Source organism: Scyliorhinus canicula, chromosome 6 (assembly GCF_902713615.1).
Source record: "Scyliorhinus canicula chromosome 6, sScyCan1.1, whole genome shotgun sequence".
Lineage (NCBI taxonomy): Eukaryota > Metazoa > Chordata > Chondrichthyes > Carcharhiniformes > Scyliorhinidae > Scyliorhinus > Scyliorhinus canicula.
The window spans coordinates 139,288,270-139,304,556 of NC_052151.1; the positions used below are offsets into that span (position 1 = coordinate 139,288,270).

Here is a 16,287-nt window from a genome sequence, read left to right on the forward strand (position 1 = left end):
AACACATGTGCAATGTTCCCAATGTCAATCTGCTAAGCTCAGCAAAAAGTGGGAGCACTTTGCCACCTCAAGGTGATGAAACAATGCCATATTTGTGTGCAGGTGCTGAAAAGTCCAACCTTAAGTGTCTCTCACCAAATAGTATTGCAGTTGGGGGGGGGGGGGGGGGGGGGGGTGAGAGAAGTTATGTCACAAGGTTAGTAGACAGCGATATCTGTCCCATTGCCTTGACACTCCAGGTGATCACTGGTAGCCAAAACAGCTTTCTGACTTGCTCTGGAATCACATCTCATTACTCCCCTTCACATTGTCGGAAGCAATGAGATAGGTGTAACTATGTGATGAAGTAGAACAGTGATCCTCATTAGCAATGTCACATGCCTTTGAGGACTTCATGTTGTCTGATCATCTTGGACTTCACAAGGGCTAGAGTTGGCCATCAGAACACAGCAGTTATGTAAGAGGAAGCATCTCAATATCAGGTAGCCAAGTGTCATGCTCAGGTGTCCTGCCTCCATTGTGCTCAGGTGTCCTGCCTCCATTGGGGCAGCATGGTAGACTAGTGGTTAGCACTGTGGCTTTACAACACCAGGGTCCCAGGTTCGATTCCCTGCTGGATCACTGTCTGTGCGGAGTCTGCACGTTTTCCCCATGTCTGCATGGGTTTCCTCCGGGTGCTCTGGTTTCCTCCCACAGTTCAAAGATGTGCAGGTTAGATGGATTGGCCATGCTAAATTGCCCTTAGTGTCCCAAAAGGTTAGGAGGGGGTTATTGGGGATAGGGTGGAAGTGAGGGTTTAAGTGGGTCGGTGAAGACTCGATGGGCCGAATGGCCTCCTTCTGCACTGTATGTTCTATGTTAATTGTGCTCAGGTGTCCTGCCTCCATTGTAATGTTAGGAACCTTCCCGAAACTGGCAGTTAAGTGGAGTGTTCCACAGATGATTCCCACACTCATCTCTCAGTGCACCCACAGCAACGATATTTTGTCAACTGCTTTGTCCCAAGTGTTATGTTTCTGTGTTACCATTGATGTAACACGAGTTTGTGGCTGCCTTGGTTCTGATCAATCTCCTTGAGGAGCCTTGCCAGAATGAAGACATTATCTGCAGTCTGATGCCACAACACTCTCCTGCAGGTAGCACCTCATTTCTGGATGGACACATGCCCTCAAGGTGAGATCATCCTTCTAAGCATCAGGGCAATACGAGTATACTGTGCAATGATGCAGTGTTACCTGGATGAATACAGAGAACAAGTAATGCCTTTACGAATAATGTCTTTCTGATCCATGGTCAAGGATAGTTGGCCAGGATAGTTTCCTCAGTGTATCTAGTCATCATCCTCCTGATATCTGCTGGTAATTAGGGCCTCATGAACAGGCCTGCCTCATCCAGCCTGTGCAACAGCCTCTTTACCTGCATCCTCAGCTTTCACAACCTCGTCTTTATCATCCCCTTATGGGTCATCCTCATTAGGAGGAGATGTGCCGCTCCTCAATTTTGCCATCTGGTAAGTTCTATCCCTTTTGCGGTGCCAGGTTGTGTTGTGCACAGCAAGCCAATCTGGGCAGTGTACTGGAGTGCTCCGTCAGATCCGTCCAGGCATCGGAACCATATTTTCAGAATCCCTATGGGGTTTCCCATCAATGTGCAGGTTGCAACATGAGCCTCACTGTAACTTCCCTCAGCAGAGTCAGTGTCTGCTGCACGTGCATCATCAGCTATATCCTTGTGGCTAACCCTCAGCCCGGAGAAGCCAAACTTGCAACCGGTGTGGTCCCTCAAAAATGTTAGGGATCGGAGCCCAGGATGTACGAGTCATGGATGCTTCCTGCACATCTGGCATAACGGCAGCATGGTAGCCTTGTGGATAGCACAATTGCTTCACAGCTCCAGGTCCGATTCCGGCTTGGGTCACTGTCTGTGCGGAGTCTGCACATCCTCCCAGTGTGTGCGTGGGTTTCCTCCGGGTGCTCCGGTTTCCTCCCACAGTCCAAAGATGTGCAGGTTAGGTGGATTGACCATGATAAATTGCCCTTAGTGTCCAAAATTGCCCTTCGTGTTGGGTGGGGTTACTGGGTTATGGGGATAAGGTGGAGGTGTTGACCTTGGGTAGGGTGCTCTTTCCAAGAGCCGGTGCAGACCCGATGGGCCGAATGGCCTCCTTCTGCACTGTAAATTCTATGATCTATGATGACCTGCATGATATGTTTGTTATGGTTTCACATCAACTACACATTATGAGTCGGGAATGGGTCTATTTGGCGCCTATTGCGCTCATCTGTTTTGGTGCCGTTCATGTTTCATCTGGGGGAAGCTGTCTGACCGCATGAAGAGGAAGGATCTACAATGGTGTACACAGCTCAGGTAGCAGCAGGAAAGGGGCACTGACCATCAGAACAGGTTCTGTTCATTGGTGAAAGGCAGCGTGTTGCTCTGTTACGTCCTGATGAATTTCTTATTCTGAATTTTCTGTGTGAAATACAACAGCAAAGTTTGACATATTCTCTGTTTTATTCCAGGGGCAGGCTCAGTGGGATTGGGCTCATCTGAGTTAACGGTTCTGGAAGAGCAAACTATAATTTCCACATCTGAGAGCTGTTATTACCCCTGCTACTACGGGGGTGTTCCAAGGTTTAATTTACCATGAACATCGCGGTATGGAAGTGAGTGTCATGATATCCCAAATTGCTCATCTGTTCACCCGCAGAAGAGCGGAGACACCAATATAACTGTCTGATAATTAGACCTAACTGTGTTTGTGAATCCAGGATTAAACAATTCCCGCAGACAGGAGCAGGAAAGCAGATTCAGTGGAGCTGTGAGTACTCGCTGAGGTTTTTGTACGGGCCACCAGCTGCTATCTAACGCTGTGCCTCAACTGCACAGTAATAGACCGCCCCGTCATCCACACTCAGAGCGCTTATATGGAGGTAACAAACATTTCAAACATTTTCTTCTTTCAAAACCTGGTCTCTATTCACATAAGAGCATAATGCACAGACAGACAGCACGCGTCAACAAACAGGCCGTCACCTACATTTCATGCCGACAGAGAAGCAGTAATAAATATTGTCGCGATATTTGACAGCTATAGAAAAGCGTAGTACACCAAACGTCTACACAACAAAGGCGGCAAAACAGCTGGGCGTCAAAATAATGAGCGCCAAATCAATTTAGCACCAAAATGGTGGTGCCAAATGATCGGTGCCAAAAGGGCGGCGCCAAAATGTACCCGACCCTTATGAGTCATACCCTTTACAGTTGATATACTGGACTGCCTGTTGCCAGGGGGCTTTTACAGCTACATGGGCGAAATCAGTGGCATCCTGTGGGAAGGCGGAAATCTCAGCAAAAAACCAGTGCTCTTATGTCCTGGCTTGCTCGATCTCTTCTGATGTTAATAGAATTGTGGGCCTTCGCAAAATTGGCGTCTGTGACCACCTGGATGCACTTGCGGGTGGACGCTTGAGAGATCCCACAGAGGTCCTCTGGAAGGAGCCAGTGCTGTAGAGATTTAGTACAGTGGTCATTTCCATAGCAGCGTGAAATCCGACAGAATGTGGGAAATGTTGGTCGCCAGACCCCTTGATGTCGAGTCATCCGCGACATTGGTTTTTGCTCATCTGCGATCTGCCAGGTAATACATGAAACATCTACATACTCTAGATCTAGTGAGGCACCTACGAATGATGGCTCTCTGGAGATCATCCCCTACGGCTGGATGCGGCCCTGCCACCTCTTGGAATTTGGGGTTCTGCTGCTCCCTTTGGCAAAACAGGTGCCTCCATTTTATTCTTCTCCTTTATCTCTCCCGCGTACAAGTCATAGTACAGGCCACAATAGCACATTACAGTATCAATGAGAGAGATGCAAGAGCCAGAATGTGTTTCCAAAGATCTACTATCGGCCAAGGGTTCATCTGTGACTGTGGTTTCCTTGCCGTGCAGCACAGTATAATTTTATTACAAATTTAGAGTACCTAATTTTTTTTTTCCAATTAAGGGACAATTTAGTGTGGCCAATCCACCTAACCTGCACATCTTTGGGCTGTGGGGATGAAACCCACGCAGGCACGGGGAGAATGTACAAATTCCACAGAGTGACCTGGGGCCAGGATTGAACCAAGGTCCTCAGCGCTGTAGGCAGCAGTGCTAACCACTACACCACCATGCTGTCCAATCCTTCCCAGTCTTAACCCTGGTGTTGTCACCGTGGAGGTTTACCCAAGAGGCACCCACACCTCCACCGCACTCCCACAAAACGGAACTGGTGTAGCCTGCGAAGCCTGGTGCTGATCCCTGCGAGCGCTCCTTGATGTGCAAGTGATGCAAACTAACTTTAGAGTCACCAGCTGAACATTGTTTAAATCGTTTTGTGAAACACATCATTCTAATTGTAAGCCGATGTCAGCTCGTAATCCAGCATCGAGGGAGGATTCCAGCCAGTAGGCACCATAATTAGATGCTGATTTATGCTAATTACAACTACAATGTTTGGTGGTGGGAATTGCGGGCCACCATTGATGGCTGGAGTGCACAATCGTTTCTTCATTTTATGCTGTTGTAAAACCAGTTTTCGACCACTTAGCTTTCAAGTCTGCCACCCAGGCCAATCAGGAGCAGATGATTTCGGCCTTCAGTACTATTGCCGGAATGTTGTCTGGGCACATAGCCTTTGCAGTATCCAGTGGAGTGCATCAAATTGCTGAAGACCCCTGTGATGCCTGGGGACTTCAGGAGGAGGCCAAGAAAGATCATCCACCCAGCACATCTGGTTGAAGATGCTTGAGAAATTATTTTCTTAGTATTTCTAGTATTCAGGTAGTATATTAAGTGGCTGGATTCTCCGATTCTGAGGCTATGTCCTCCCGCCAGCGTGGGAACGGTGGCATTTTATGCCAGAAAAAATGGTGTAAATTGTCCACCGATCCTCCATTTGGCTGGGGGCTAGCATGCCAGCAGAGTAGAGCACCAGGCTCCAGCTTCCGATACAACACGGAGAATTGCCAGGACCATTGCAGCGCATGTGCGCAGCAGTGGCCTTCAGTGGCCGCGCCGTGCTAAATGGTGGAGGCTGCTCGCGGATCCATCCCGTGAAATAATGTCCCCCCCCCACTTTGGCCAGGTCACGGGCCCTGAACCCCCCCACCCCTCCCTCCAGCACCTGATAAAGTCCCCCTCTGCCCATGGCGGTGCTGGACTGAGTCTCTAGCCGCCATGCCGGGTTCCCGACGGATGAGACCCCACGCAACCGACACAGTCGTGTACTCGGCCGGTCGGGGGCGAAGCATTCGAGGGACGCGCCTCAGGCAATGTCCTGAGGCAATCGATATGCCGCTTTGGAGGGGGCGGAGCATCGCGAAAGATACATCGCCCCCGATTTGGTCAGGAACTTTGATTCGCCGGCCGATCGCCAGACATGAAGTTCGGCGTCGGTGACCGGAGAATCCAGCCCAAGATTTTTTTAAGCCTCTTCCATTCTTATTCTTCCTAAATGCAGGGCGAGATTCTGTGATCCTGAGACTAAGTATTAACGCCATCGGAAATGCCGTTGCGTTTCTCGATGGCGTCAACACGGCCTCAGGATCAGCAATTCTGGCACATACTGGGGGCCAGCACGGCACTGGAGCGGTTCACGCCGCCCCAGCTGCTGATCCTGGTGGGAACTGAGTGGCGCATGCGCAGTGGTACCGGCGCCAAAGTGGCTCTCGCCAATGCGCCGGCCCCGATGCAACAAGGTGTTGGACTACAGGAACCGGCGCGGAAGGAGGCCACCAGCCAGAGAGGCGGCCCACTGATTGGTGGGCCCCGATGGGTAGCCTAGCCACATCGGAGGCCCCCCCTGGTGTCGGACCCCCCTCCCCCACAGGCCACGCCCCCGACCCTTCCATGTCAAGTACCTGCTGACTGAGAGCAGGTGTGAACGGCGCCGGCGGGACTCTGGCTTTTTATGATGGCCGATCGGTCCAACCCGGGCGGAGATTTGCTTGGGGGGGGGGGGGGGGGGGGGGGGGCAGGAGAGCGGCCCCCGACCAGCACCATGCCGACCACGCCAGCGTCAATGGCTCCAATTCTCCGCTCCGTGGTGTGGCGCGATTCACGCCGGTCGTGGGGATTCTCCTGCCCGGCCCCGGGCTGAGAGAATCCCGCCCGCATTTCCTGTAGTATCTGATTTTGTCCTTTCCCTATTAATTCCTGCAAAGTTCTGCTTATTCATAGTGACAGCCTGACCGCCTCCCTTTTTGAATAATGAATGCGCTTTTAAAAAAAAAATATTTGAAAAACTTGCTAGTAAATTAATAGTAACTTGTTAATATTTGTAAAAATAAGTAACTTTGAGTTGCTCTGATCAGTCAATTTTAAACTCTCCACTGTAGCACGGACAAACAAGGCACTTGGCTCATTTGCTGGATCACTGTTTTCAGTGTGAAGTTAATTTTACAGTATGGCCATTCCCTCACTGCACTATAACACACAGCTTTACCACAGCTTCAGCCTGCAAGGTGGGGGAAGGGGGGTGGGTAATGGCTGTTTCTGCAGATAGAACAAACTGCTGGAGATAGTAATGGCTGTTTCTGCAGATAGAACAAACTGCTGGAGATAGAAGTTATATTTGCTGGACAGCATAATTTGACTAAACTGTCATCTGTCCACATCAGCCAATTGCTGTGGTGATAAAACATGAACACGCCTGGTTCTGCAGATGGTGACTGTTGACATGAAACATTCCTTTCCTGCTCGTATATGGGAATAATTACCACATGCCTAAGCATTGAAGCAATAATTACAATGAAATCCCAAGGGTAGGACGTTAAAATGAACAAAACATTTATTTTTCAGCCAGACTTGCGTTACACAAGCACTGACTTGGGCAACAATTTGAATGAACACTGACTTAAGCAACAAGTTAAATGTTTGCCTATTGCACACTAACTGGCTTTGCCATTGCCGGCTATTATTTCAAATGAAAGGGCTTTTACCGGGAGTACTGGCATAGGAGGAATGAAATTAGGAACATTGACAACTACAGACCAATAACCTGGCTCACTGAATTACTGGAATCCCGGATGACCTTATACGTTCCAAAATATGGCACTTAAATACTAAATTTTGTGGGCCTTCTGTTACATTGTGCACAATATATCAAGGGACAAACTATTCTATGAAAGAAGTATTTTATAATCTTTTTTAAGTCTTCACGTAGCTACTGCAGTACAGTATTGCGCGCACAATAAAGCACAAATGGCTATCAGGACTGTGGTGTGATGTAATGAAAGATAGGTGATAACACATGAAGGTTTGGGTGTTCAACTTTTTGTAACATAGAAATATACATGGAAAATAGAAGCAGGAGCAGGCCATTCGGCCCTTTGAGTCTGCACTGCCATTCATTACGATCATGGCTGATCAAGTTCAATACCCTGAACCCACCTTACCTCTTCTCCACCCCCCTCATATCCCTTTAGCCCCAAGAGCTATATCTAATTCCTTCTTGAAATCACAATGTTTTCGCCTCAGACAATTATCATTTGAAAAGTAGTTTTCTATTTTTTCGACCAAAGTGGACAACCTTACATTTGTCCACTCACACAGCCTGTCCAAATCCCGCTGAAGCATCTCCGCATCCTCCTCACAGTTCACCCTCCCTTACAACTTTGTATAATCCACAATTTGGAGATAATTCATTTAGTTCCCTTGTCCAAATCATTAATCTATAATGAGAATAGTTGGGGTCCTAGCACAGATCCCGGTGGTACCCCACTAGTCACTGCCTGCCAATTGGTAAAAGATCCATTTATTCTAACTTTTTGCTTCCTGTCTGCTAACTAGTTTTCTATCCATCTCAAGGTACAATCCCCAATTCCCATTAATTTTAACTTTACATAGAAGTCTGCTTTGTGAGACCTTGTTGAAAACCTTCTGAAAGTCAAAATAAACCACATCCACCGGCTCTCCATGGTCAACTCTACTAGTTACATCTTCAATGAATTCCAGTAGATTTGTCAAGCATGATTTCCCTTTCATAAATCCATGCTGACTTTGTCTGATTATACCATGGATTTCCAAATGCTGTGCTGTGAAATCTTCTGGACTCTAGCAACTTCCCTACGACCCAACATTAAGCTCACTGGTCAATAGATTTTTACCTCCCTTTTTGAATCACGGGGTTATGTTAGCTACCCTCCAATCTGTACCAACAATTCCAGAGTCCAAAAGAATTTTGAATCGATTATTTCTCGGGCTACTTCCTTAAGTACTCAGGGATGAAAATCATCATTCGCTGGAACTTTATCCACCTTCAACCCCATTAATTTCCCCCAAACCATTTCTGTACTAATACTAATTTCCTTCATTCTCAGAACTTCTGGTACATTATTTATGTGTATTTTGTGAAGACAGAAGCAAAGTACGAATTTCGTTCCTCAGGCATTTCTTTATTCCCCATTATGACCTCCCCCATTATCTGACTGGAAGGGGCCTATATTTGTTTTTAGCAATCTTTTTCTCTTTACAAACCTATAGAAACTTTTACAACCAATTTTTATGTTCCCCGCTAGCTTATTTCATATTGCATTTTCCCCTTCTTAATCAATCTCTTGGTCTGCCTTTACTGAATTTTAAACTATTCCCAATCCTCAGGTCTATTGCTTTTTCTTGCTAACTTGCATGCCTCTGAATCCAATACCATCTCTAATTTCCCTTGTAAGCCATGGTTTGGCCACAGTTCCCTTCCTACTCTTCCGCCAAATATGAATAAACAACTTTTGGAGTTCACCTATTTTTTCCTTGAATGCCTGCCTTTGCCTGTCCACTATCCTTCCTTTCTGTAATGTTTCTCAGTCCATCATAGCTAATTCATGCCTCACATCATTATAGTTACCTTTATTAAGATTCAGAACCCTAGTCTTAGGATAAATTATGTCACTATTCGCCTTGATAAAGAATTCTATTACATTATCGTCACTCATCCCCAAGGGTTCTCTCACAACTAGGTTGCCAACTAATACTTTCTCATTGTACAACACCCAGTCCAAGATGACCTGTTCCCTTGTTAGTTCCTCAATGTCCTTTGTCCAGAAAGCCATCCCTTACACAGGCCAGAAAATCCTCCCCTATTGTACGACACACTCAAGTAGGTGGGGAAAGTGGATTCCAACTAGAAGATGATAAAAATGTACAAATTATTTCATTACCTTACTTCTCTCAGCCATCAATAAAAACGGATATACAAAATGCTTTATAGTTGTGTAAGTATCGGAAACCATTACAAACATTCAAATTTATTAGTGGTGCTTCTCAAAATTACTGAATATTTGTAACTTTCTTCCTCTTTCCTTCTGGCTCTCTACATCTGAAGTTGCTGCAAGATAAAGTCAAGCATGGCATGAAGCACTGGTCGAGCTTTCATTCTTGGAATTCTTGCAGCCATTGGGCAACATGCTAACACATCGCAAAGTGTAAAAGCAAAGCAAGAGTTCTTCATGTCCCCCAATGAGCAGGTTGATGTACCATCAATTCGACTCAAGACACATTTAGAATCCAAACTGTGGCTTTAATCAGCTAGTTGTTAGCCCGGTGATCGAGTACAGAGAATGGCCGACCACCGGGAACTCTGGGTACTTATACCCTGCCTCGGAGGCCTACTTGCCTCGCGACTAATTGGAGAGCAGTCACATGACTAGTCCCAACCAATCGGACGAGAGGCACATGACCAGCCAGAGCCAATGGGAAGCCAGTGCTCTGCACCAATGGCAATGCTCATATCCAAACCACCACATTCACCCCTTGTGGAGAAAGAAGGGTGGGGAGGTGCAAGTGGAAGAGAGAGGGGGAGGTCCGAGGACTGGTGGTATGAGCAGCGAAAATCGATAGATGAGCTGCCCACTGACTCGTGGCAAAACAATACTACTACTAATAACAACAGGATGACACCAAGAATGTCCAAAAAAGGCCATGGCCGCATCAGATGGAGATGATCAACCTGTCGGGTGCCCGTGGTGTTCTGGAGGACCTTTGCAGTGCAGCCGGTGATGTCGGGCCGATGGTCGTCCTTGCCTCCGGGAGCGTTGGTCATAGATGTGTCTCCTTGCCCCAGGCCAGTGGTGGAGACGCTGTAATCGGGGAAGAGGGGGCATGTGCGCTGGGTCGTGGGAGGGAATTGGGGGTTTGGGGGGGGGGGGGGGGGGAGGTGTTGGTGTAGGGGGAGAAGGCCGCATGCCGGCGGGTGCCAGGTCCCGGAGCGAGACCGTATCCTGCCGACCGTCGGGATACTCCACGTACGCATATTGCGGGTTGGCGTGGAGTAACTGGACTCGCTCAACCAACCGGTCAGACTTATGCACCCGCACATGCTTCCGGAGCAAGATGGGCCCGGGAGTGGCCAGCCAGGTCGGGCGATGGGATCCGGAGGACGACTTCCTGGGGAAAACCAGAAGACGTTCGTGAGGTGTTTGATTAGTGGTAGTACAGAGGAGAGACCGGATTGAATGCAGGGCGTCGGGAATGACTTCTTACCAACGGGGAATAGGGAGATCTCTGGACCGTAGGGCCAGCAGGATGGTCTTCCAAATGGAGCCATTCTCCCGCTCGACCTGACCGTTACCCCAGGGGTTATAACTGGTCGTCCTGCTAGAGGCTATGCCCCTGCTGAGCAGGAACTGACGCAGTTCGTCACTCATAAAAGAGGACCCCCGGTCGCTGTGGGCGTACGCGGGGTAACCGAACAGTGAGAAGATGGATAGGAGGGCCTTTATGCCGGTTGTTGTGGTCATGTCGGGACAGGGAATGGCGAAAGGGAATAGAGAGTATTCGTCGATAACACTCAAGAAATAAGTGTTACGGTTGTTGGAGGGGAGGGGACCCTCGAAGTCTATACTGAGACGTTCAAAGGGGCGGGATGCCTTGATCAGATGTGCTTGTTCGGGGCGATAGAAGTGCGGTTTGCACTCGGCGCAGTCGTGGCAGTCCCTAGTGACAGTCCTGACCTGACTTCCTCGACGGAGTAGGGCAGGTTGCGGGTCTTAATAAAATGGTAGAAACGGGTGACCCCTGGATGGCAAAGGTCCGTGTGTAGGGAGCAGAGGCGGTCAATCTGCGCGCTGGCGCAGGTACCGCGGGATAGGGCAGCGGAAGGCTCGTTGAGCTTCCCAGGACGATACAAGATATCGTAGTTGCACGTGGACAACTCGATCCGCCACTGCAAGATCTTGTCGTTCTTGATCTTGCTCCTCTGTGCATTGTCGAACATGAAAGCTACTGACTGTTGGTCTGTGAGGAGGGTAAACCTCCTGCCGGCCAGATAGTGCCACCAATATCGCACAGCTTCGACTATGGCCTGTGCCTCCTTTTCCACCGAGGAATGGCGGATTTCGGAAGTGTGGAGGGTTCGTGAAAAGGTGGCCACGGGTCTGCCAGCTTGGTTCAGTGTGGCCGCCAGAGCTACGTCAGACGCGTCGCTCTCGACCTGGAATGGGAGGGACTCGTCGATAGCATGCATCGTGGCCTTTGCGATATCCGCTTTGATGCGGCTAAAGGCCTGGCGTGCCTCCATCGACAGGGGAAAGGAGGCGGACTGGATGAGGGGTCGGGCTTTGTCGGCGTAGTTGGGGACCCACTGGGCGTAGTATGAGAAGAAGCCTAGGCAGCATTTGAGGGAGTTGGGGAGGGGAAGTTCCATCAGAGGGTGCATGCGTTCGGGATCGGGGCCTATCACTCCGTTACGCACTACGTAGCCAAGCATGGCTAGACGGTCGGTGCTGAACACGCACTTATCCTTATTGTAAGTTAAATTAAGGAGTTTTGCGGTTCGGAGGAATTTTTGGAGGTCGATGTCGTGGTCCTGCTGGTCGTGGTCGCAGATGGTGACGTTATCGAGATACGGGAAGGTGACCCGTAAACCGTGCTTGTCGACCATTCAGTCCATCTCCCGTTGGAAGACCGAGACTCCATTTGTGACTCCGAATGGAACCCTGAGGAAGTGGTAGAGGCGCCCATCTGCCTCAAACGCGGTGTACTTTCGGTCACTCGCGCGAATAGGGAGCTGGTGGTAGGCGGACTTAAGGTCCACCGTGGAGAAGACTTTGTACTTGCCGATCCTGTTAACCAGGTTGGAAATACGGGGGGGGGGACCATCCATTTTTCTCCCCAGTCCGAACTACCAGCACTTGGGCTCGCCAGGGACTGTTGCTGGCCTCGATAACTCCTTCCTTAAGGAGCCTCTGGACCTCGGAACCGATGAAGGTCCAGTCCTGGGCACTGTATCGTCTGCTCCGAGTGGAGACAGGTTTACAATCTGGGGTGAGATTAGCAAACAAGGAAGGGGGGTCCACTTTGAGGGACGCGAGGCTGCAAACAGCAAGAGGAGGAATAGGGCCGCCAAATTGAAAAATCAAGCTCTGCAGATTGCACTGGAAGTACAGGCCCAAGAGTGCTGGAGCGCATAGGCAGGGGAGAATGAGGAGTTTGAAATTTTTGAAAACCCTCCCCTGGACTGGGAGGTCCGCGATGCAGCACCCGGTGATTTGGACGGAATGCGAACCTGAGGCCAATTCAATTTTATGTTTAACTGGGTGGATGGGGAACAGCAGCGTCTTACCGTGACGGAGTGGACAAACCTTTCCGTGCTCCCAGAGTCCAGCAGGCACCTTGTTTTGTGTTCGTTGAGCTGCACCGTCGTTGTAGTCTTGGCGAGCGAGCGTGGTTGCGATTGGTCGAGCTTGATGGAAGCCAGTCGTGGTGAGAGTTCCAGATCCTCTTCAGTGGCAAAGTAGTCGCTTGCAGGGCCTTCCGAGTTGGCCCAAGATGGCGGCGCCCAGGACCCGCACGTGGAGTTGGGGTCCCAAGATGGCGGCACCCAGGACTCGCACGTGGAGTCGGGGTCCCAAGATGGCGGCGCCCGTGGGAGCCTCGTGGCGGCTGGGGGCAGAGTCAGCGGCATCCGTGAGCCGGTCGGGGCAGCTGGGTGCGCAAGTCGGGAAGACCGTGGGGTTGTTGCGGGAGCCGGGCTGGAGAGGTTGGTACGCGGCGTGGGGTCCTGGGGGGGCGATCCGCAGTCGCTGCGCCGGACAGCAGCGACCGACTTGGTCTGGCAGACCACCGCGTAGTGGCCCTTCTTCCTGCAGCTCTTACACAGAGCGGAGCGGCCCGGGCAGCGCGGGCGGGGGTGCTTTGAGAGGCCACAGAAATAGCAACGGGGCCCCGCTAGTTTGTCGGAGTGACCCGCGGCGCAGGCTTGGGGGGGGGGGGGGGTTCGGGGTCCACGGATGGGGGTGGCGCGTGCCATGATGTCCACGGGGTTGCTACGTGGCCGGGGACGTATGCGCGGGCATTCAGGTCAGCAACCTCCAGGGAGGTTGCAAGAGTCTGTGGCTCAGCTAGGCTGAGGGTGTTCTTCTCTAGCAATCGTTGGCGGATAGAAGGAGACTGCATGCCAGAAACGTAAGCGTCTCTAATTAAAAGTTCCATGTGCTACGTCGCCGAAACTTGGAGACATGCGCACGTTCTCCCTAGAGCTGCGAGGGCCTGGTAAAACTCGTCGAGGGACTCACCAGGGAACTGTTGTCTGGTCGTCAGGAGATGCCGTGCGTATACTTCGTTGACCGGCCGGAGAAAGTGTCCTTTGAGAATCTCCATGGCCGCATCAAAATCGCCTTCGATCATTGCGTTGACCGATGTGCCCACGCATGAGTGGAGGATGTGGAGTTTCTGCTCCTTGGTGGGCTTGCTGGCTGCAGTTGTCAGGTAGCTATTAAAACACGCCTGCCAGTGTTTAAAAATTGCAGACGCATTTGAAGCATGCGGGCTGGTGCGGAGACAGTCAGGCTTGATGCGAAGCTCCATTCCAAAATTCTAGCTGATTAAATTGCTGTACCATCAATTCGACTCAAGACACATTTAGAATCTGAACTGTGGCTTTAATCAGCTAGTTGTTAGCCCGATGGTCGACTACAGAGAATGGCTGACTGCCGGGAACTCTGGGTACTTATACCCCGTCTCGGAGGCGGGGCCTACTTGCCTCTCGACCAATTGGAGAGCAGTCACATGACTAGTCGCAACCAATCGGACGAGAGGCACATGACCAGCCAGAGCCAATGGGAAGCCAGTGCTCTGCACCAATGGCAGTGCTCATATCCATACCACCACACAGGTACTGCAAAGTTGTTGGCCAGGGGGCAACAACAACAGTTAAATTGGTGGGTTGGGAAATAGCAACTGCAGATTCATTTTGGGTTGAATATAGAGAAGTCAACACAGAATAAGGTTCAGTCAGCAATCCACAACTTCTGTTCTGGACACTCAGTAACCCCAGGATAGTTATGTCAGTCAGCAAAACTTCAGGGCATCATCAGGTTTTCCCAAGGGTAAGCAAGTGGTGGAGTACAATATGTTGCAATATATTGAAATATGTGAAAATCTATTGTACTATGTTTTCACAAGTGCTCAATTTATTTCCTAATTTGTTATAAATTTGGATGTGTTTGTGGTCCAGTGGGCACCTCACAACCAGAAGCTCCAGTTTCAGATCCCACTCTAGAGTTTAATAATCATGGAAGATGCATTCATAATGTTGACAGACATTGATTGTCAACCTACAAATTCTCCCAACATGCCATGGGATACTCCTGGTCAGCCATACTTGGACCTGGATTGCTGACCACCAAGCTATGGTGTCTGGCTACAGGCTAATTACTTATTCCAGCAAAAACCTCTACAGCAAACAGGCGTGAGTATGTGCTTCACCAGTTTCATACATCTCTCAAATACATTTTGTGGCATGTATACTTGGTCAAGTAGATGGCTGCAAAATAAGTTTGAAAAAAAATTCTAAAGACAAACTTTTAATCTTTTTGATAAATTAATTTTGAGCGAAGGTTTGTGCCAGCTGTCTAGAAATTGCGTGAAGTAGGAAGGTACTGTGAACAATTTCCCCACTCCCTGCAGAGTACATATGAAGTTGTATATACACTAATAAATTTTGTTCAGTTTTGCTTGCACGGAGTTGCGAAACAGCAAGTGGGCAGCATGGTAGCACAGTGGTTAGCACTGTTGCTTCACATGTTCAATTCCTGGCTTGGGTCACTGTCCGCGCGGTGTCTGCACATTTTCCCCATGTCTCCGGGTACTCCTGTTTCCTCCCACAGTCCAAAGATGTGCAGGTTAGGTGGATTGGCCATGATAAATTGCCCTTCATGTCCAAAAGAAAAAGGTTAGGTGGGGTTACTGGGATAGTGTTGAGGTGTGGGCTTAAGTAGGGTGCTCTTTCCAAGTGCCGGTACAGACTCGATGGACCGAATGGCCTCCTTCTGAACTGTAAGTTCCAGTAAATTCTATGAAATATAGTTCTGCAAAAACCTTTTTCTTGGAAAAAGTGAGCTGAATGTTTAGTGATTGCTGCTACATGAAAGGCTTAAGAGGTGTTAAGTTAAAGCAAACAAAATCAAAGCTAAAAAGTTATAAAAATTAATTAGCATTTTAAAATCATACAAATAGTTTAAATACAGCAAAACAGGATAACTTGTCTTTCGTGATATTAAGTGAAAGTTAACCAGTGAGTAAAGGTTAGAACACTACTGTTACATCCAGATTGGGGTAGCAAATAATGATTACTGTGAAACGACTGCTGTGCGTCAAGATTATTTTGTTCCCTACTGATCAATGGACAAAACTTTTCAAAGGAGGAATGATCTTATAATGCAAAAGGTTTACCTGAAAGCTCCAAGGCCGTGAGAGAAAATCACAAGAGGATATTTTCCAGCACTTTTAAATGGGGCATCCCATTCAGCAGGAATTCTGTACGACCCTGCCAAGAAAACAAATGATTCAACTCCACTGCTGGTGCTGCAATGTTTGGTCAACTTTCCTCGTTATGTTTAATGTAATCGACAGCAAACACCATTCAATCAATATGAAAATTAACTTTTGCTTTAAAAGGTTCTCTGAGCATATCAAAATTTTCCACATGAACAAACTAAATTGACTTGATTAATACAGCTTGCAAAAATGCTAACAATTTGGTGATGAAAAAAAAAAGTGTGAAACTTTTCCTTTCATAATCCACTTTCCAAATAACTTCACAATTTCTAAACCAGTTTGAAACAAATTTGCTCGGATTTTCTATTATAACAGAAGTGACGCAAGGTACATTTTATAAATAACAGCTCACAGCTAATATCAAAACTTTTGAGCAGGAAGGTTAACAATTCCAGTCATTAATTTGGTCTGTGAAACAGATGAAATGAATTGATCCACAGTATCCTCAGTTTTGATATTTAAAGTGAAACTAGTG

At 48.6% G+C, this 16,287-nt stretch overlaps 1 protein-coding gene across 5 annotated transcripts in view; it reads right to left on the reverse strand.

Moving 5' to 3' along the window:
* The window catches only part of pla2g7 (phospholipase A2, group VII (platelet-activating factor acetylhydrolase, plasma)), a 113,608-nt gene that overhangs the window by 73,760 nt on the left and 23,561 nt on the right, over nt 1-16,287 (reverse strand). For all 5 annotated transcript variants that reach the window (XM_038800211.1, XM_038800207.1, XM_038800210.1 and 2 more), the window contains one exon: nt 15,708-15,801. In XM_038800211.1, the coding sequence (XP_038656139.1) occupies nt 15,708-15,801 (94 nt within the window). The remainder of the gene's footprint in view (nt 1-15,707; nt 15,802-16,287) is intronic.